The sequence below is a fragment of the Crocodylus siamensis genome, chromosome 11 (genome assembly GCF_052110815.1).
Source record: "Crocodylus siamensis isolate JL-2025a chromosome 11, ASM5211081v1, whole genome shotgun sequence".
Taxonomy (NCBI): domain Eukaryota; kingdom Metazoa; phylum Chordata; order Crocodylia; family Crocodylidae; genus Crocodylus; species Crocodylus siamensis.
The window spans coordinates 41,459,238-41,481,195 of NC_143405.1; the positions used below are offsets into that span (position 1 = coordinate 41,459,238).

The 21,958-nt window shown below is 43.6% G+C and overlaps 1 protein-coding gene across 5 annotated transcripts in view; it reads right to left on the bottom strand.

Annotated features, from left to right (window-relative positions):
- Nucleotides 1–21,958, bottom strand: part of BICD2 (BICD cargo adaptor 2) — a 159,184-nt gene that overhangs the window by 38,352 nt on the left and 98,874 nt on the right. For all 5 annotated transcript variants that reach the window (XM_090021344.1, XM_090021341.1, XM_090021343.1 and 2 more), the window contains 2 exons: nucleotides 4,202–4,354; nucleotides 224–676 (listed from right to left, as the gene is read on the bottom strand). In XM_090021344.1, the coding sequence (XP_089877470.1) occupies nucleotides 224–676; nucleotides 4,202–4,354 (606 nt within the window). The remainder of the gene's footprint in view (nucleotides 1–223; nucleotides 677–4,201; nucleotides 4,355–21,958) is intronic.

Below are 21,958 nucleotides of genomic sequence, written 5' to 3' on the forward strand. Positions count from 1 at the left end.
TGGACCACTGGATGCACAGATAGAAATTAACAATTCTTAAGTTCCACAGCAAGAGGAGGTACTGCAAAGACGGTTTGTCTGTGCAAAGACTCCTAAGGTAATATCTGCAAATGACTGTTGGAAACTGCATGTAAACTTTGCTTTAAGAAAAGCAAGATATTCCAAGTGTAAACTTAGACAACTAGTGTAAGAGTGCTTGATGAACTAAGAATCTGAATTTTACCTGCACAAGCTGTTGTTTCAACTTCTGGATTTCAGAAATATTTAGCTCACTCAGAAGATCTGAGACCAGACTTGGAGCTGGAGGGAAGCTGTCATTCTTTTTGGGTGTGGATGTATTATTCTTGCTACTGGTAATTTTGCTGAGGCAGTTCTGTTCAAAGCCATTCATGATCTCATCGTTATTGGGCTCAGTGGCTTCATCGCTGAACTTCAGTCCATCCAAGGAGATGTTGAGGTGGCTGGTGTACATGGAGTCATTGATGTTCATGTAATGAGAGAGCTCCTTGCGAAGATTATTCTTTTGCTCACGCTCCGTCTTCAGAGTCTCCAGTGCTTCCTCAAGCTGGCGTTCTGATATTTCTTTCAATCGTATGGCATCTTCCAGCTGGCTGTTGAGAAATTCTGTTTCTTCTTCAAGCCGTTTGATTTCGTGTTTTAGGCCTTCAAACTCCACCTAAATGAAACACATAAGAAAAAATATGACCAACTAAAATCCCAAACAGTAAGAGCTTACAGGACAAATTTTAGAATAGTTTGCTGTTGTGTGTTTTATACAGCTAACTGATGTAGTCAGTCTACCCTCTGAAAGCATATAGTATTTTCTGAGGAAATTGTTAAGCAATGTTGGCCTGCTTCAACTTAATAAGAACATTTATGAGATGCAGTCCTTTTCTTTTCCACATCCTTCTGACAAAGTATTCATCAGGGTTCACAGAATTAGTTGGAATCTGACAGGGCCACGCTGTGAGTCTCAAACTTGCAACCTCTGGGCTGTCAACTGGGCACCTTAGCACCTACACCACCCCAGCTCCGATGAGGCTACATAAAACATTGGCTTCCCTAGCACATTATGTAATCTCCATGCTGGATCATTAAATTTGTGTGTCAGACTTCACAACTCAACTGTCAAAGTGTCAAAAACTAAAGATTTTTTAAAAAGCTGTGAGCTTGAGTTATTACTGCATTACTGCAGTTTTATATAAATGTAACTTCATAGAAAATCAGCAGTTTAGAACTATCAGAATGAAGTGATGAATCAAATTCTATAATAATCAAGCTATAAAAGCAAAATGTTTATCATCTCCCAAATATAGCCTAGAATAGTTGCATACCAAGCCAATATTGCCAACCTGTAGTGTAATTTAACTGTATACCATCGTTTTCCCCATTTGTGAAATGCCTATTGCACACTGCTATTGTGAACCTTAGTTAATTAGCATAACATTCTTCGCTTTCCTTACATGGGAACAATCAGCAGAAGTGCTAAATCATCATTTATTTTTGCCAAGTACAAAAAAAAAATTAAAACAACAATATCCACCAATCCAATATACCTGAATTACACCCAACATTTTGAAGCATGGACCCTTTGGATCACATCTTATTCCATCTATTAGCTACCTAAAATAACTGAGATACATAAGTGTGATACTATTAGACCTTGTTAGAGTCCTTTAAAATCCACTAAGGCACTTATTTTTGTAACATGCTGTCATCTTAGTCTTAAAATTAAGTCACAATAAAACAGTAAAGAAGAGGAGGATCCTTCCACTTCATGTATTAATTGTTTTTGAGGGGCCCAGGCAAGGTGAAAGTCATCTAAGTACCCTTTGAATGCATAGAGAGGATAGGTGGAGTACAATCAGGCCTTTTGTGTTTGCAAGTGAAGATGTGAGAAGACCTGAGGGCTTCTTCTGGTTATCCCAACAGATTTAATAAATCTAATAAAACTAATCAAATGGGATTTTAGGATGGTAGAAAACAAAATAATCCCATGTCAGTATTAAAAAATGGTTACTGTATTTCTAAACATACCCAAAGTATTAGGTTTAAGATTTTACAAATCTCATGAAAGGATATATGAAACAAGTGATTGCCCAAAACTGCAGGCATCAGCCATGCATCCCAAAATTAGCTTCGGTTCAAAGTTAGAACTGCTAAATTGAGCTGTTTTTGGATGTATGTACCCGTACAACTTCATTTCATCTAAGGGGCTGAATCAAAATCCTGCTGATTTGCTAGAGAAACCCGAATATACCCAATGAGGAAAAAACATGGAACTGATGCTGCTATATACAGGCCAGCCTTAAATTTGCAGCCACTTTGTTGCAATTCAAAATCTCTAATGTAATACTGGGGCAGCAGCCCCTGCATCCTTGTTGCATGAAGGTAGGATCACCAGATCACCATGGGTTTAGCCTATCCTCAACTGCCTTATATCACAACCTATTTGGAGCCCTCTCCTGGCCACATGGCTGATATGGAGGCTCGGTGGCTGCACCCCAGAACAGAGTTTCACTTCGAAAGATGCAGAGGTACAATTGGTGTATCTTGTCATCAGGAAATGCTCTATTTAAAAAAACCTTCTGTTCAGACCGTTTAATATCCCCTTTAAATTCCAACTCAAAATAAAGGATAGAGAACAAATCCTGCTAAATTTTAACCTAATATTTCCTATAAACTAAGGCAGAGACAACTATACACTATTACTGGAGTATTTCTCATTTAATCCATGTTACACTATTTTCTGAAGCTTCTAAAGGAATTTTGTTTCATTACTGTTTTTAAAGTGAGACTTCCTTGGGAAGAACTAAGAAGGCTTTCACAGGTGACTAGTTCATCAATATTCAACTGGAAAATTAGAAGTGCTAGGATTCTGTTAAACTATCTTCAGAAACTATAATACAAGAAAATTCTCAAATGATTGATAAAATATAATTATCTTTTCTGGAGGCTCCCCATATTATTAAAAAACTGTTTAACAATATTTAACTTAGTTGTACTCAAAAATGGCACATATGCCAGCAAACAATATCTGACATCAGCACATCAATTCAAATGGTTACAACAGGGAGTTAGAGCAGAGAAGAGAAAAGCACTAAGGAAGAATAAAAGTAGCACACACCAATCTGGAGAATGGTTCAATACACCAATTACAGACAGTAGTACTGTACACCAGGTGGTACTGGTGATGCCTTAATGTGGTTTGAAAAAGTGGTGCAGTTAATTGGCTACTCCTACTGGTAATAGCAACAAAGGGCCAGCTTTTAACAGAGAAAAGAAAGGAGTAGAACGGGGCAGGCAATTGTTTCAGGCAGAGGGCCGCTTACGGAGTTTTGGCAGGCCTTCCAGGGCCACATGACAGGCAGCCAGGGGCAGATAAATATTAATTTTTTAGGGGTCCCATGGGCCAGATGGAATAGCCTGGCAGGCCGCATCTGGCCTGCGGGCAGCATTTTGCCCACCCCTGGAGTAGGAGGACTGAAGAGACCATAGCAAAACTAGTAGGGGGCATGTCCTCACGAGCTGGAATATGAGTTTCCCTGGGGACAAACAGCAGTGGCACGTGCTGTCCCCAGGGAACACCTGTACACATGCGCTCTGGCATGTGGCACGTTTCCCTGGGTGGGGTAGGGAAAGCTGCGGTCAGCACCTGGGCTAGCCCTAGCAGCCTTACCTGAGATCCTGGGGGCTATGGCTCTGGGGGTTGCAGCTGCAGCAATCCAGCACCCAGTGTGTGGCTCCAGCCGGCCAGGCTCCAGTTTTGGGCAGTGCATGCTGCTGCCATGTGTGATGCCCTGCTCTTTTTTTTTTTTTTTTTTTTTTTTTTAAGGCATGGGTTTCTTTGACACGGGCATCTCCTGGTGTCAAAAAAACCCCAACCCCACAGCACAGGGAACACTTGCACGTGTAGCATGAGGTGCTGCAGACGGGTCTGTGGCGCTGCATAGACCCGTGCATGCTTGCCTGGACGTGCCCATAGAGTGCATGGGGGAAGCAGAGAGAAAATGAAGAGAGAAAATTAAGGTGTTACCATACAAGCACAAAGTACAGAAGATAGATTTTGTGGCTGGCACAGAAAACTAGAGGTAATGGCCAAGTGAGGACAGGGGGTTGCAAAGGCATTTCCAGGGTAAGCCACATTGCAACACTGCAGCCTGGTGCCTAGAGGAGCCAGGTCAATTGTTTCTGGACTTACCTGATTTTGCTTCAGGACAGACACTTGCTTCTGAAAGCAGATGTTCTCCTCTTCCAGCTCCGTGTAGTCTTGCAGCAAACGAGCTTCTCGGAATTTATATTCCTTGATGTCATCTCGCAAGCGGCCCCTTTGGATCTCCACATTCTGATTTACCTGAAAAGGAAGCAGCAGCAGCATACATTTTATACAGAGAGCGGTGATAAATGGTATTTTTTAAAAGCAAACTTGCACGTATTCTCCATGTAATGAGGCTAACTAACAATTTCTTTTTCATTTCTGAACTAACACTATAGGAAATTAAAGTAATTTGCACAACAGTTATTTTCTGTTTGCTTATCTTGTGCATAACCACCCCTCTGCTCATACAGGTTTTCACCCAAGGGAAAAAAAAGTGGCACTCATATAAGGACTCTCTCAGGCTGTGGCAGCAGGCTGAAAGTTTTGTAGTTGCGAGTCTGAAGTTACACATCTGGGCTCTGTAGTTTCAGATGTCTCTAAGTACCTACACGCAAACATTTCACCCATTGCTTGCGAGTTTCACCAGGACTTCCACGCTATACTGACAATGCAGCACAGTCATTTGGGGATACTGCACTGAAATAGACTGTATTTGACGCTGAAGGAAGTCCCACCAAGTCTAATAAAAGCCAAAGATGTCAACTCAGAAGAGACTGGGGAACCCTGGTGCATTGAATAGCATTCCCTCCTTCAATAAAGACACTTACATAAGAATTTGAGAAGCAAAGAGCAATGCTATTTTCATATACTCATGACTGAAAAGCATGTTGAGATTCATGAGAATGAAAAAAAAGTACACAACTTGAGTTTTACATAGACTGAGTGCAAATAAACAGACATTACAATTGCTGAGTGAACACAAATGCCAACTGCTTGAATAGCACATTCTAACCATATTTTTACCACTCCATATTTTTTCACCAATAAAAATAGTTTTGTTTGAGCTATGTTTTACCACTCACCTTGAATGAAAGCAAAGGAAAAAGTTTGTTCTCTGTTAGTGAAAATATTTTCAGAAGGAAAATTGTTGAAAAAAAATGAACAAAAAACAGCCAAAAAATTGTGAGAAAACATTTTAGCAGCTGTACACTTCAAGGAGATAAAAGCCTTCCGAAGCAACTATGAAATGGCTCACAAACAAACAAGCTGATAAGGGGGTGTTGATTGTTATACTGTATTTGGGCTAGAACAGAGGTTCTCAAACTGTGGTCTGTAGACCACCACTGGTCCCTGAGCTCCATTCAGGTCGTCTACAGAAATGTGACCCAAAGCTAGAACTGACAAACATTACACCCGACTTCCCAGAACTTTGCTAAAAAAAACCAAGCACATCCATAGCATCAGAAATACAAGAAGACTACTGCTTTTAAAATATGAGTTGTGTGCTTTGATTTGTAGAACAAAAAAAAGTTTAAGTGGTCCAGTGAGACCCACAGCAATTTTCAAGTGGTCCTTGAAAAAAAAAAGTTTGAGAACCACTAGGCTAGAACATCTCATCTCTGCTGTCATTAATCCAGAAACTGAGCTAATATAGCAAGCATTCCACTTCTTTTCCAGAGTTCATATGTAAACTAATCCAGAGAGCTACATGGGATTTTTTTTTTTAACAGGTATATCTCTAGATGGAAATAAGACTATCAATGCTGCCTGCAGATGAATAAAAAAGCTCTGCATATGAATCAGCAAACTTTTAATCTGAGTGTGTAACAGACACACCCAGCACAAAGCACAAGTGTTAAAAAGGCAGTCACAGAAAGGACAACACAAAGAAAATAAGTCTGCTGCCGGAAGATATGCCAACCCAGTCTGTTGTGTTTCCACGGGAACATGGATCACCTGAACAAGTGCAATAAAAGGTAAAGGATAGCTCTCTCTCATATCAAGTCAGTCTTCCAACTAAATCAGCTTACTTACTTCGAGCAGACAAGAAAAGAGTGTCCAACTCCCCAGCACAGTGAGTTACTAAAGTGATGTTGATTGCTAAAAACAGACACCAGATTACAATTAACAATGCAAATGAAAGGTCATTACATCTCATTCCACAGCATACATCACAGCCCTGCAATAGTACTCCCAACTTCAGTGGCCCAAAGTTTTAAAATAGCATTTCCTCTCCTTAACCAGAGCTATATATGAGAGAAATTGATTCAGAACAGTTTTGTTTTATTTCATAAGCATTTTACTTTAAGAGTAGGGTGTCAGTGCAAAAGCAAACTGGAGCTTAGGTTCAGCTGATTGATTCATGCAATTTCTAACAAACCACAGTTAGGCAAAGTTTACGAACTGCAGTAGCCTCTCCAGCCCTCCTTTGCCTTCCCAATTGTCTCAAACAAAGCAAGTTCACCTAGTTTGAAACTGAAGTTGTGTAGAACAGTTGTTATGATTTTGTGCTTCAATGCCTTTCATTCAATAACCTAAAAGCAGTTCACAAGCAGTAATGAATAAAATTTCAAAGCAGCCTTCTGGGGTACAAAGGAGTACTGGTTTTCCCCACTCCCACCCACAGATGTGTCAGAACTCCCTTCTCTTCAAGTGTCATTTGCACATCAGCAGGAAAGAAGAATCCAAATGTAAATACCTGAAGCAATTAAAAAAGCTAAAACCCACAACAGGCTTCTGGACCAGAATCATTTGCGTGGTAGTTGCCGTTTGGAGACTTTTACCAAATTAAGAGCGCAGAGAGTTGTTCTAAAATCAATGCAAACCTCTTGTGAGTAAGAGGCCTAGATCTGTAACTTCACACCAAAGAAGTCACAAAGTGTTTTCTCTTCCTTGGTTGTAACCTCAGCAAGGAGAAGACCTGAAGAAATCACTAAAACTGATACTTTTCAGAGAGACAGTGGGTTTAGAGCACAGAGCATCCTAAGTCATCTCCTGCTGTTGCATGCGAGTTAAGCAGGCCTAAGAAATTATACTGTAATATTTTCCTTCTCTACTTCGTATAAGATAATATTTGAATGCATACAAGAGCCCAGATTTAAAAAGAGTTGGCTTCCTGACCAAGGAAAAAAGAAGAGAGAACTTAGATTCACTGGCTGAATAGCTGACTATGCAGTTAAATTGCTCCGACTACTAATTAAATGTCTGTGTTGCAGAGGTTCAAATCCAGTTCCCTACCCTCTCATCCAGATTCTCTCTCTTTCAGGTTGGGGAAATCATTTATTTCCCCAAGCTCTCTACATATACTGTATCATTTTAAACCCACTGAGTGCACAGATTGAATCTACTGCTTAGACTGCACAAAGTCTGTATTGAAGAACTGGTATCATATAGAACAGAACCTGGCACTACAGGATATCAACATGTCAGAACTTCCTCTTCTCTCCAACTAAAGATATCATCTGCTACACAAATCTTCCATCTCATCCTACACAAGAGAGGATGAAACTGAATGCATGCTAAAATGGTTTTGCCCACTTCAAAGCGCACAAACCATTTCTCTGTGCTGTCCATCAACCCTATCACAGTAACAGTAAGGGTGAATTTCTGCTCTCAGTTTCCTATTAGTTACTTTCTGACAGTGACCTCCATTTTATAGCACAGATGTTAGCCATAAACTGTAAAAAAAATTCTTAGCATTAAACTAGGCATGGTCAACTACATGCTACCAGTTTTAGAGGCATAGGTCTCACCACTGAAGCCAATTGTTCCACAGCCTTTGGCACATAAGCTAAATCAAGTTTCTTTCCTGCCCCCCAGTTGAAGACAATGGACACTTAACATCTGAGAATAGCTACTCTAACTTGGAAAAATCTGTTCCATACACAAGGTGTAACTGGTGTCCTTTCAAGGTTAGCGCAAGTTGTGGCAGTGACTTTAGTAAGGCCAAGATCTGACCCACAGGAAGACTGTAACTTTGGTGTCTAGAAGTAAGAAATTCTCTCTTCAGTTCTTCAGTGTACATGCTTAGTGCAGAGATAAGCCCAGGTGATCAGCACCTAGTCTGGACATCAAGGTTAGCCGAGCTAAGTGTAAGCAGCCACCTCTCGGTAAATGTTATGCCATGTACAAACATTAATACAACCCAAGTTTAGCTTGGTTTAACTTTAGGACGCGTCTAAATTTTACAGCAAAAATTACGACCCAGAGTGCATGCAGCACTACAGTTTATGCCCCAGACAGGGCAGCTAAACTTGGGTTGAAAGTATACAAAAACATAGATGAGAGGGCTGTGTTTGTGGGCAGATGTTGATTAGGGTAATAACCATAAGAGCCCATGTGCCTGATGCTGGCTCCATTTTCCTGGACTGGATTATTTGGGGGTTCTCACTAGGGCGTAGATGCTTGCATGTATAGGTTGAGCAACAGCTAATAAGAAGGTTAGGACTAAACCTTTATTGTTATTTGGGTGATTTAACACCTGTGTTTTGTTTACATATAATAACTGTCGTGCAAGCTTCTCTCATTCTCTTTATTTTAATCAATTCGTCATATTGAAATTTTTTTTTAATTCTTACCTATTTTAGCCTATATTAATAATTTGTCAAAAATTTAAAAAATTAATGTTTTACCTATTTTAGCCTACATTAATAATGTCAAAAAAATTAAAACAATTTTTTAATTTTTTACCTATTTTAGCCTACATTTATAATTTTTTGTTATTTTATCAATTTTTTTTTTTATTGTTTTTACCTATTTTTTCTTTGTGTTTCCACTGGATATGGAGTCCCAAAAAAATTCAACATCAGGTCATTTTTATAACTTACCAGTTTCAACTCAGTGTCTATAGTGCAGGGGTGGGCAAAGTACAGCTCACCAAGGGAATTTATGTGGCCTATGGCAAGTCCTTTGGAAGGACCTGCCATAAAAGCCCGAGCCAGGCTTCTTATATGTAGCCATTAGAGAAGAAGAAAAAAGGAATGGGGAAAAAAGAACAAAAAACAGAAGCAGAGGAAGATGGTGAAAATTCTGTTAGTTTAGATACCATTTTCTCATCTAACATGCACCTTTTCCCCCAAAAAACAGCTACTGGAAATTGGAGCATGCGCTACACAAGAAAATACGGTAAGAACAGTTTCTGCAGCTTACCTGACAAAAGTAAAGTCTGTAGCAATGCACACTAAGCAGAACAATGGGCAGGCTCAGCTCCCCAGCTGCCACAACTCAATTACTTACTGTAAGGAAAGATAATGAAGTTTATTTCCTACCTGTGGGGACTTTTCACCATCTTGTACCATCTATACTTTTCCCAGAGTCTGACAAAGGGACTTTGATCCCGAAAGCTTGCAGAAAAGGCCAATTTTCTTGCGATTTCCCAATTGGTCTAATAAAAGGTATCTTTTTGGAACCAAGAGTTCTAGTTTTTGTATGTAAAGAAAGATGGTTTTAGAAGGGAGAAAGGAGAAAAAAGAAGGGACATATATAAATCTGAGGCATATAGCATGCAAGGAAATATGGTAATGTACGTGTGGTCAATCTGCCAAGTTTGGAGCTGTTAATTAACATTTATGCTCACATCAAACTTGGGTGGGCTAATTACACAAGAAAAGTCTCAGATTTCCTATTCTCTTCATGCAACCTTTACTTATCACTCCCAGAGAGACCATCAGCAAATCATAAATTTAAAGACTTGGAAGTAGGCAGATAAGGTTCTTTTGGTGGATGTGATACAATTTTTCCAACTATTCAGCTGGTCTAATAAAAGATATTGCATCTACCCAAAGAACCTTGCCTGCCTATGTACTTAGACCAACACGGCTACAGCCAACAACCCTAAAGACTTGGAAATGACTTTGTATTAGACTATCACAAGTTGCATCTGTCCTCATCTTGCAAAAATGCAATTCAAGGGTAGCTCAGCCTTCTAAATTAGGTTGGCAAGGCACCCATTTTTCAGCCAATAAAGACACAACCAAGTTAACAAAAATCAGTGACCTGTATCTAAAGGGTTGTTTTTTTCTTACTGCCTTGGGTATCAGTATGTAATACATTCAACTTACCTAGCAGGCTATTTTTAAAAATACATGGCACCTGTGGGAACTCTAATTGGCAACAGCACCATAAACCTACAGGCAGCTAAAATAAGAAATACAATATGACAATTTGTTTAAACTACTATCACCTGCTCAGATATCTCCTTTTTTCTTTTTAAACAGAACCATGGTAACAGATGCATAGTGTTAAAAGTCTGGGCAATGGGTATGAGAAAGAGTTCAGGAAACAGGTCTCATCTCCCAAAGGTACTGTCCAAGATAAGAAAGTCACGTAATAGAGGAGAGGGAGAAGGGGGGAGGGGGAGATAAAAGACCCCAATTGGGATAGGGGAAGGGAAGGGGAGAGGGAGAGGAAGAAGGAGAAAGGGGAGGAGGGGTAGGCCCCATCTGGGGCCTTGTATCTGGGGAGAATGTGAAATCCTCCAGCCAGGGGATCAAAGACTTTTCATACAGATTGGTTAAGAGAAAAACTGGAGTGTGGCACTCCCTGACTAGATGTCATGTGGGGGGATACAAGATGAGCTAAGATGGGTTAGGGAGGAGTAGCTGCTGAAGAGTGAATCTCCTCCAAGGGAGAAAGAATTTGCAGATAGCGAAAGGGGAAACTGAGGTAGAGGAGAGAGGGAGGGAGAGCTGTCCTAGTGTATGGGAACTCCTCTCTCCTCCTTTTCTTCCCCTTTTTCTGAGGTTTTAAGGGATTAGTACTGAGGAAGAGGGTATTGATTCCTTGGGTTGGCTGGCCAGGAATTAGGCCTGGCAGTTTTAGACAGGATTGAAACCTGGAAGTTTCTAATCCTGCCAACTCTGGGCTGGGGTTCAGGTTTGCAATTTTCTGCTCCCAGTGAAGCTGTGGACCTAAACTGCCTGCAGCCCAGGTCTAGAGGGTAAGTCTGTTCCAGCCAAGCTGTTTGGTTGGGTCAGCTGTAGCTAGTGATCAACCTGGCTCCCTTTGGAGCTTGTCCTACAGTTTTTGTTCCAGCAGGCTATCTAAACCAGCCCAGAAGTTTTGGGGGGTATGCATGCTGGCTGGAGCTGCAGTCATCCCCTCTCCCCCCTCCACACACACAGACACACACTTCTTCATGGGAGCAAACGTCGGCACTCTACTACTTCTCCAGGAGCAACAGAGCCCCTTGCAATGCAGAAGGACCCACACTCTCAAGCAGCTCCCCATGGCTCAGTGAACCCAAGGAGCAGCTCACAGGACTCCCTGGTGTGGGTCTCCCTCTCCAGTCCATTGCTGAAGGGCAGGTATAGGAGAGCAGGCACCTGGAACTACCCACCGGGGAGCCCCATGTCCCAGAGTCCCTGAATATGGGTGAAGCCTCCACCCACCTATAGACTTTGCTTTGTAGTTAATTAGGTTTTAAAATTATGTTTAGTGTTTTCTTTTGTTTTGTTTTTATTGTTTGCAATACATTTGGGGTTTTGTGTTTACACGGCTTGTGAGGAGGAGGTTTTGTGTATACAGGACACCCCAGCAAATTTAGTGCTCCCAGATTTCCGGGTGGGGCTCAAGCCACTGGTATAAGATAGTGGGTACGCCAAAACGTGAACCTGGCCCTTCTTGCTGCTGAGAGGTGCCCAGCAGAAGGGTTACAACAGTATGTTTGTAAGGACAGGATTTGCCTCTTTCTTTTTAGGTCAGATTCAGGTCTCCCACTATAGTAAACTTTGCTTGGAGCCATTTTACATGTAGCTTTCACACATTTGCTCTCACATTTTCAGCTGTCACCAGTCACCATAGCAGATAAATATCCTCTACAAACAAAATTCCAGTTATATATTTAGCATGTAATTTAATTCAGCTCTTCTCAGTAACCCAGCATCACTAATGGAAATATGCATGAAAAGATCTAAGAAAGTCTTCTAAAGAGGGACTGCGCACTAAGAAGATTGCACTTGCTATGGGATATCAGTAAATAATGATCCCCTAAGGAACTGCACTAAGAGGAGCACAAATTAGAAAGAATCTTATACAAGGCCTGGTACAACTAGTTCCAACATCAGTTTAAAAAAGGTGTTGAAAAGGCAACTTTATTAATATTTCTCTCTCTACAACCATTTTAGCAACTAGCATTCCACAGTATTTGTGGCTCCAGGTGCACTGACTACCAAGTTGGATTCTCAGTGCAAATCTCCAGAGGTTAAATTTGAGGCCCCTGAATGGGTAAGGCCTCCTCCTAGGCACTCCAATCATACAAATACTATTTAGCCTACAAAGTCAAGCATTTGAAAGTTACAGACATGCCAGATTTATGACTACCCATGCAATATTTATTCTGTCAGCTTGTACATCCATCTTGCGTGCTTAATGAGGCAGGCACCCCATAGCAAAATAGCGTTTGATTGCATAATTAGAGACTATTATAATGTATATCCACAGAGGGACCAAATTAAGGTTGCCCAGGAAAGCAGAAAACTGGGACTTCCTAACTTTCAAGTGTGGGACTGCTACCCAAATCAAACACTTCTGGTACAGATTTCAACGTAAAACATTATATTATGTGAAACTGTTTCAACCGCCTCTTTATGCCTGAACAGTGGGTTTTGAAGCCTGAACGCTAAGCACTGCAGCGCATGCCAGCACTAACAACATTAGCTGACAGCAGGAGAAAATCCCACAAGTGGCAGAGATAGGTTGCTATCAGCACCTATGAGAGGAGCCTGACAATCTCTTACAATACCACAGATGCTGGGGCAGCTTCAGCCTCCCATAACTGAAATTTATGTTTACACTATTAGTGGTAATCTCTTGTTTTTGACACACCTTTCTTACAAAATGTGTAGTCATATTATGGTCATACTTCTGTCACCCTGCCCCCCCCCCAAATTTCCACCAAGGTTAATTCGTGCCCTAGGATGCTTTTTGTAAGGGGATGTTCCTGGAAGAAAGCAAAGCAGTCCTGCACCATATTCTTCCTCAAAAACTGCCCTTGAAGCCACTTGCAGCCAAGTATAACTTGAAATAACTATAAGAGTGACCAGACCTGACCAAGTCTGGTCACAGGGCTAGAGAGGCTGGGAAATAAGAATGCAAAGTAACTCAATCATGTTGGGCCAACACCACACCTGTACCTGCCTCTCACTTCATCCCCCTTCCCGTTCCTCTCCCACAGTTATTTAGGGGGCAGTCTCCTTGCACTGAAAAATTAGAAAAGAGAGTTATGGTTCCCCCCCCACAACCTTAATACATATGCACAATGGGCCAAATTATGATAAAGTCTTTAGTCAGACTTTCATATTCTTAAAAAAAGGCATATAGGGAAATGCCTCTGGGATGGAGGTAGACAACAAAGAGATGGCAGTTAAAATGATGATGAGCCTCCTCCACTTTGCCGCAGTGAACTACAGTGTTCAGCCTATCCACAGCTCTAAAGAGGATGCCCCACAGTTATAACTGTATTATTCTGGATCTTATAGCCAGGGATCCTGGTTTTCCCACAAAACCCCCAAAATCCATGATTAAAAAGAAAACCACAGATGAATAGCTCACATGACTGGAGCACTCTCATGGATACGTATAAACTGTTCAGGAAGGATGTTTCAGAAAAGATTTGGAAGGCAGTCTTTCAAGGAAACAGAAACTGAGAAGAGGGAGGGGGAGCAGGGGGAAAAAGACTAACATCTATAGCTGGCCAGTGACTCTGATCTTTCCCTGAGTCCCCTTCCAGTCACAGTGCTCTGCGGGAGGGACATAGAAACAACATATAAGCCTCTTGTCTGCAGCCTTTCTTTCCCTTTTGAGAGCCTGAGCAATGGCGTCTGAAAGATACTACTGGACTGGCTTGGCTTCTTAGTCAGTCTTCTACTAGTTTCTGTTCTCGGAAAGGATTGGATACAGTTTACTAATTATCCTTGCCTAGAATCCCTGTACTTATCGCTATCCAATATATTTCTTTCACCTTATTCTTCCCCCAAAAACCTATTTGTTTTTGTTATTTTTCCCCCCACACTTTAATACAGTACACACACACACATACAGAAAACAGAGATGATGACATTTTAGTCAAACGCATACCGTAATCAGAAAAGAAGAGATATTAATTACACCCACATACAGTACACAGAGAAGAATAGTCAGACACATACAGTAATCAGAAAAGAAGAGCTATTAGTTAGTTACACACACACACACACACACACACACACACACACACAGAAGAAATATTACAGCTGCACACACATACATTCCAGCATAGCAAAGATTAATATGAAGCATGCTAGAAAGGCAGGTGCCACATCTTCTGGCAGGGGAGGGAGAGGGGCTAGAGGCCAATTCCCCTCCCCCCCCCCAAACACAGACGCTTCCTCTTTCCTGACAATGAGGAGTCTTCTGCTGCCAGTGGGAGCACGGAGGTGGGAGCAATACCTGTCCCTGCACCTGTACCACCTCCCTTAACACCAGAAATAGACACTAGCAGCAGAATGACAGTCTCCTCCACCCCAATTTCATCTCCCAGAGTGAGCCTCCCAGTGCCAGAGGAGGAGCTGGATCTGGAAGCAGGGAACCTGAGCACATTTGCAAAATAAATTCCGGGGAATGAGGGGGGAATCCGAGTTTGTGCTCTACAACCTTCAAAAGCTCCCCTAGAGCCAGGTCTCCTTCTCCAAAAAGCACCTCGGAGGAGGTTGAGGTTGTGGAGTCAAGTAGCTCAGCTAAGTCAGCTCCTGCTGTTGTTGTGCCTCTGCCTATTGAGGAGCGGGATAAGGCAGGATCCCTATCCTCAACCCAGAAGCAGGGCGTAGTGTAGTGTGGGATCATTTTGAGGTGGCAGATGACCTCAAGTATGCTATCTGCCAGCACTGCTGAAGGCAGATCAGCCAGGCAAGGACGTGAAACACTTCACCAGCACAGCGATGCTGCTGCATCTCAGGAGGCACCACCCCCTTGCTCCTCCTCAGCCTGGCACCAGCGGAAGCATGTCCAAAGGGAAGTCCTCCTCTCACTCCAAAGCCCCTGTCCCCAAAAAGCAGAAGCAGGCCACCCTGAAGCAGAGGGAAAGCTGCAGACAAAGGGGAGGGCACATTCCAAAGGCGAGTGAGGTCACCCAGAGCACTGGGGAGATGCTTGACTGGCTAGCCAGCCCTTTTCCTTAGTTGAGCAGCTGGGGTTCAGGCAGCTCATGGCCTCATCCTACCAAGTGCCCGCACACATGACCTTTAGCAGGACAGTGGTGCCCTCCCTGTATGAGGCATGCAGGGAGTACTTGAGGGAGAAGCTGCACGAGGGAGGTCCACAGGTAACTTTGCACTTCCTTGGACATCTGGAGTAGCCAGGATGGAGATCATGCCTACCTCTCCCTCATAGGGCACTGGTGTGATCAGTCAGGCTGTCGGTGGGCTCCTTCAAGCGGAGGTGATAGATGAGTCCCACGTGGCAAGGGAGATCACGGTGGCCGTGAACCGCATGGTGCAAGGGCAACTCATTGGACAGGGCAAGCTCACCCACGGGTGCCTGGTCACCAACAATAGGGCCAATATGGTCAAGGTGGTCCATGATGCCAACCTTGCTGGCATCTACTGTATGGCACACAAGTCCCACCTCATAGTCAGGGATGCCTTGAGGGAGACAGGGCTGCCAGCAAGGGTGCTGTCACAACCAGCCAGCTCATTTCAAAATGCAGTACAGTGGAGGGCTACTTCCAACGCAGCATCATGGGGAGCAAGATGCTGTAGGACAAACAGACAGAGCTGAGCATCCCACAGCACAAAATCATGCAAGATGTGGAGACTCGGTGGAACTCCACAAATCTGATGCTGGAAAGGCTGGTCGAGCAACAGAAGGCCATCAGTGAGATTGGAATCAGTGGCCCCCTTAAAGCACAGTGGGATATCATCTCCCAGACCTTGGTGGTCCTCAAGCTGTTCCTCAAGAGCACTAAGATCCTCAGTGCTGGTGATGCCCTCCTTAGCCAGGTGATTCCTGTAGTCAAGGGGCTTGAGAATCAAATAGAGAAGTTCCAGGGGATCAATGTTTCTGGCTGGGGCAAGTCGCTTTCACGAGACATGCAGGCACTGGTGAAGCGGCTGAAGAAGGGCATCAAAAAATGGCTGGATCCATTACAGTCCAGTATAGTCCATGGGCATGTGTGACCCAAGGGTGAAGGGGAACATGTGTAGCACCAAAAACCCTCAATCACTGGATGGAGGTGCTGGCGAACAGAGTCAAGGAGGCAGAAGTGCAGTGGCGAGGGGATGTGGAAGAGGGGGATCCACTTTCCTGTGCCAGCACTCCCATCACCAGCCACTCTCCTCCATGCCAGTCACTGCCAATGTGGACCAATGGCATGGCTTCAATGTTGGGGTCCAGGCGCACCAAACCCCAGCCTCGGGCAGGTAGCACCAAAGCTTCAGTAGCTACCTCTCTCACCGAGGATGTGGAGCTGCTGGATGGTGACCCCGTGGCCTATTTGGCCACTCACAGCCAGATGTGGCAGGATCTGGCCACAGTTGCCCAGGAAGACCTGTCCTGTCCACTGACCCTCCAAGTGAGAGGTTGTTCAATATTGCTGGGGATGTTGTGACATACCACCACACCTGCTTGGATCCTGGTTTGGTGGAGCAGGTGGTGTCCCTAAAGGTGAACCTCCCACTGCTGGGGCTCCCCCAAGCTCCACCTGCAGATGGACTGAGTGCCACCCTCCTCATTCTGTCCACATCTATTTCCATTTTTTTTTAAACCATTTAATGCCCTGCTCTCAGAGCGGGAGACGGCATTCACTGCATCACCAGCCAGCAGGGAAAGCACATCTCCCTGCTAAGCTCCTGTGCCAGGACTAACTTGGAGGTATGAGCTGGGGCTATGAGGAAGGAGGAGGCTCCAGGTCCTGGGCATGACCTAAAACTGCACCCTGCCAGGGTCAGGAGGCTTGGTGGAACTGCTGGTAGTGCAGCAGCACCCAAGAAAATGCCAAGACCAAGGACCTCCCCGGTGAAAGATGGGTGGGAGGCACCTTATAACCTCCAGCCATCACATGCATGCACAGTCCTCGCTGGGGAAAGCCCAGACCTGTAAGATCTTTGAGAAGCCTGAGGCTTGCTGGTTGCAGTGGAGGCTCCAGGGGAGCTTAGCTGCCTGGGATGCCATCTGGCTTTTGGGTTTAAAACTGTTTGTCAGGCTGAGGAAACATGGAGTTCATGTATGTGTGCTCTTCCTGGATAGAAGGAATAGTAAAGAAGCCAGAGGCTGGCACACAATGCAGGCAAGAAAGCCACTCAGTGAGGATGTAAACTGAGGCATCACGGGGTGAGAGACAGACTGGAAAGGTGGAGGGGAGGATGGAAATGGGATGTAGCAGGTAAAAGTGGAGAGGTACCTGCTACCTGAGGAGTCAGATGTCCGGCAGGTTGTAGTGTGTCAAAAATCCAATGTCTATATTGAGTCCATGAGTTTCTGTATCTAGGAGGTTGATAAAGTGAAGTTCATAGGCCGAACTGTGAAAAGTGGTTTGTAAGTGCTTTGAGGATCAGGACTGAGAGACTAGAGATGGAATGGTTTTCTTGTGAGAAATGTTCCCCCACAGGTAGCTGGATATTCTTGTCTTTGATAGATTCTGGTTTACAGTTTGTGGGGGTACTGGAGATCTGTTGGGAGGTTTTACATTTCTTGTCATGGCATAGTCTGGATCCATTCAGTGTGTTTTGGGCTGTAGGAATTTGGCTTCTGGTGATGAGGTTAGTGAGGTTTGGTGCTTGTTTTAATTTATAAATGCACAAGTGACATAAGTTTTGCTTTCAAAAGTTTGAGGTGCAGTTTCACAGAAACCCCTGCATCACTCTGCCTAAAAGCTGGAAGGCCTCATGTCCACGTGAGGAGCTATGTATTAGCACCCTCAGACAGGTGCTAATGAGGGTGGTCATTTAATGCCCCACTCTCAGAGCTGGATGCAGCAGTTTAGTTTCTCACCAGCCAGCAGGGGAAGAACATCTCCCTACTCAGCTCCCATGCCAGGAAGAACTTGGGAGGTATAAGGGCTGGGGCTATATGGGGAAGGAGCTCCACATCACCCTGGGCATGACCAAACACTGTACCCTGCCAGAGTAGGGAGGTCTGGGTGGGACTGCTGGTGGCACAGGAGCCCCAAGAAGTGCCAGGACCGCAAACGTCCCTGGTGAAAGGCAGGTAGGAGAAGGAGGCGCCTTATAACCTCCAGCCACTGCACAGTCCTGACTGGGGAAAGCCCAGACCTATAAGATCTGTGAGAGGCCTAAGACTTGCTTGTTGCAGTGGAGTTGAGGGTGAGAACAGGGGCTACCATCCCTGCAGGTTTCACCCCGCTGCGCCTTAACACATACAGTGGCACATCACAAGTTTTGCTTGTCAGCACCTTGAGATGAAGCTTCCCAGAAACCCCTGCACCTATCTCCTTGAAACCCGGTAGGCTTCATGGCCTCAGAAGGGGCTACCATTCCTGCTTCCATCCACATCTGCCAAAAAATGATTAAGTTATAGGTATCTCAGTGATTCCCCGTTATAATCTAAGGCCAAATCACCGAATCAGTGACAAATCTAACAAAGCTGATTCAGTCGAATCAATTCGGGACAATGATCCGAATCTCCAAATTGAATCACTGTCCTCTGAATCAGCCGAATCTGAATAGAATACTTCCTTCCCTATTCACACACACCTACTAATCAGTCTCTGCTCTGACTTTCAGGATGCTATTTCTACTTCATGTACATGACTCCACATTCTAGCTACAACTTCCAAGACATTTAAATAAAGCTGTAGCATTAACTGAGGTTCACTGCAACACTAGAGAACAAAGAAATGTACCATCAGGGATTCCTGTGTCACATCACAGCTTCTCTTAATTAAAAAACACCTATAGCAATACACACTAAGGCATTCAAATCTTCTATAAACTTCTGAACCAACGCCAAGCTGTGCTACAGCACAAATGTTCTTTTAGCATCTCTTGCTTAATATGTAGTTTGCTAATTAACTCTTCAGACTTCTGAACCAATTGAAGAGGCAACTTTCAAAACACAGCCCCCTCAATCCCTTTATTTGTCAAGCCTAATGAGGAGAGCTGACATCTGTGCACACACAGCTGGGACTAGAAACACATCACTGTCTGTTTTCTGCCAGCTTCTATCTGTTTATACTCCTTGTCTGGAACATCTTACTGTCTTCAGTCATGAGCCCACAGCATTTACCATGGCAGCATCACCCATCTCACCAGCCAGCACTACCAAGACAGTACTGGGCAGCCTGGGCAGTACTATGGACTTCTTTGCACTGGGGTGACTACTATTCCATCAAAGCCAACTGTGCTCAGGTACACTACACTGGTGGGAAAAAAAGACCTGCATCTTATGAGCTTTATTGGCATAGCCCTCATTGGTGTGCAAAAGCCTACCACTGCACATATGCCTTCTAAAGTTGAGATTCCACGGAGCCAAGGACATTTTCCAGCTATCCAAACTAACCCATTTTTAAACAAAAACAACTCAGTCAGTTTTGATTCTCTCTCTTTTTTTTTAAACAGTCCAAGTGACTTGCTGACACAGCCAGATCTTGCCCCATACAAAAAAAATACCAGTTTTAAATCAGGAACCACATTTTGAGTTCTGACAACACAAGACTGCCCCCATCTCTATTCATTACTACTTTTTCATGCTTTTAATTAAAAAAAGAAAGGAGACAAGATTACTTAAGGTAGTTCTTTTGTAGTACATGTACTCCTATTTTCTACACCTATTCCATTCGAGAGTGGGAGTTTAGGATGGAAATGCTGACCTGAACTTAATAGCTACTATGAACAGCATAGTATGGCACCATCATTCTCCTCTCCCCCAAGATACACTGAATTGCTTGCTAAGAACAACTAAATGCCAGCTGCTTTTCAAATCTGAAATTTAAATGACTGGCAGCAGTCCATGGCCTTCAGTTTTATCAGGAAAATGTTTAACCCTTTTGGTGCACATAAAGGGAACAGTCCATTTAAACCCTTGCAGTGTTATATTCAAAGGATTTCTCTGAAGGTTTTGTTGGGGGGGTGGGGCGAGGTTGTTTGTTTGTTTGTTTCTTTTTTTCATCTTAGCATGCTGAAATATCCTAGTCTTTTGGCCCAATCCCTTCAATCAGCAGTATTGGGAGTGTGTCAGTCATCAATTCTCTGAATGCCATCCAAGCTGCTATCTGAAGAATATACAACAAGAACATAGAAAAATGGAACAGCCATCACAGCAGGTTGACTCTTTCCTAATGAAAATGACAAGGAATGAAGTTTGATTTCAAGTTGTTATGAGCTTCCAAATAACAGCAGAAGAGACCCCTCAAAGACTATGTATGTAGAATGGGAAGAATGCCCCAGGAGTCGAACTGACAGATTTTTTGTATCAAGTGATAGGAAGATAAATCAGCCACTAAGAACTGAAAATTCAGCATGGGGAAGCAAGCCACCTGGCCTGAAGACATCAGGAAAAAAAATGAAAGGAAGTCATAAAAACTGCAGAATCCCAATTAGTTCCAGCCTTTCCCTTCAAGCTATGAGGGGTATCTAACACTAACCCTAGCATGCAGCCACACTTAAACCTGTTCCATCTTGCAGCACTGCCTGATACTTCTGGAGGGCTCAAGCATAAGGACTGCAAGTGGCACAACAGAAGGGTCACAGATTAAAAGATTTCTGTAGAGCTAATTCAGAGCAACTCTCTCCAGAGGTTGAGCAGAGACTCATGGAAGCAACAACGTGCTTGATAATAGCAGGCAAGTCTGGAAGGCCCTAGTGCAGGGGTGGGGGAAAATGCAGCCCACTAGGCCATTCTATCCGGCCCACAGGGCCCCCAAAAACTTAAAAAATTAATATTTAACTGCCCCTGGATGCTTGTCATGTGCCTCTGCCCTAGTGGGACAACGGGTGGAATTTGCATATGTGTCAAAGCCCAGGAAAGACTAAAAGTGCAACAGAGTCTGACAGGATTCAGAAAGGAGAGCTGTCAAGCATAGGGAGACTTCAGTATGGCAGAAGATCATGTCAAAAGGAGCAGGGCTCTGAACTTGTTAGGCAGGAGGCTTGGTGTCTCTGCTACCAGAAGCTGTCACCCTTTCCCCCTTCAGAATTCAAAAAGGGTTCACAATCAAGGTCTTTGCACAGCAGTCATTGCTGGCCCTTGCACAAACACTTTTAGTTACCCAGAATCTGAGCAGACAGCAAGCACCTTCAGGCCCCAGGCATTACTGAATTCTTCAGTACAAGAATCCTCGGGCACCAAAACACCACAAGTCTCACAGCTGACCCAGGTGAAATTCTGGACTTATTCCGGGCAATAGCAAATTCCAGGTATTTCACTTCAGTTGCAATAGTGCCCAGTAATGGAATAAATTTCTGTGGATCTCTTGATATGCAGAATTTTCTCACTGACCTTAGTTTAGGCACTAAACCCTTATGGCAGTGCCAATGCATTGCCCTCATGCTTCTCATACTTAGTTTACATCCACAGAAAAATACTGCTATGAGATCATAAGATGACAAACCCCAGTTCCATTAATAAGACAGCTTAGAAACTAGAAGACAAGAAATAAGATGGAAACCCATTGGTTCACTGTGGTTTCAAAGGCTTTAGATATGCAAGTTTCAGATATTGCCATGGAAGTTTGCAGTCTACTATATACAGATGACATTCTACCTGGAGAGAAATCTAGGGAATTGGTCAACTGGAAGGAAGACAGCTCCTCAGCAACACTTAGCGTTAAGAATACTTGTGGGCAGGGTTTGCTCAGCCAGGCTTATGGGAGGAGCCGTGGGCAAGTGAGATGCAGGCAGGGATGGGCAAGAAGGGCTGGGATTGTGGGGT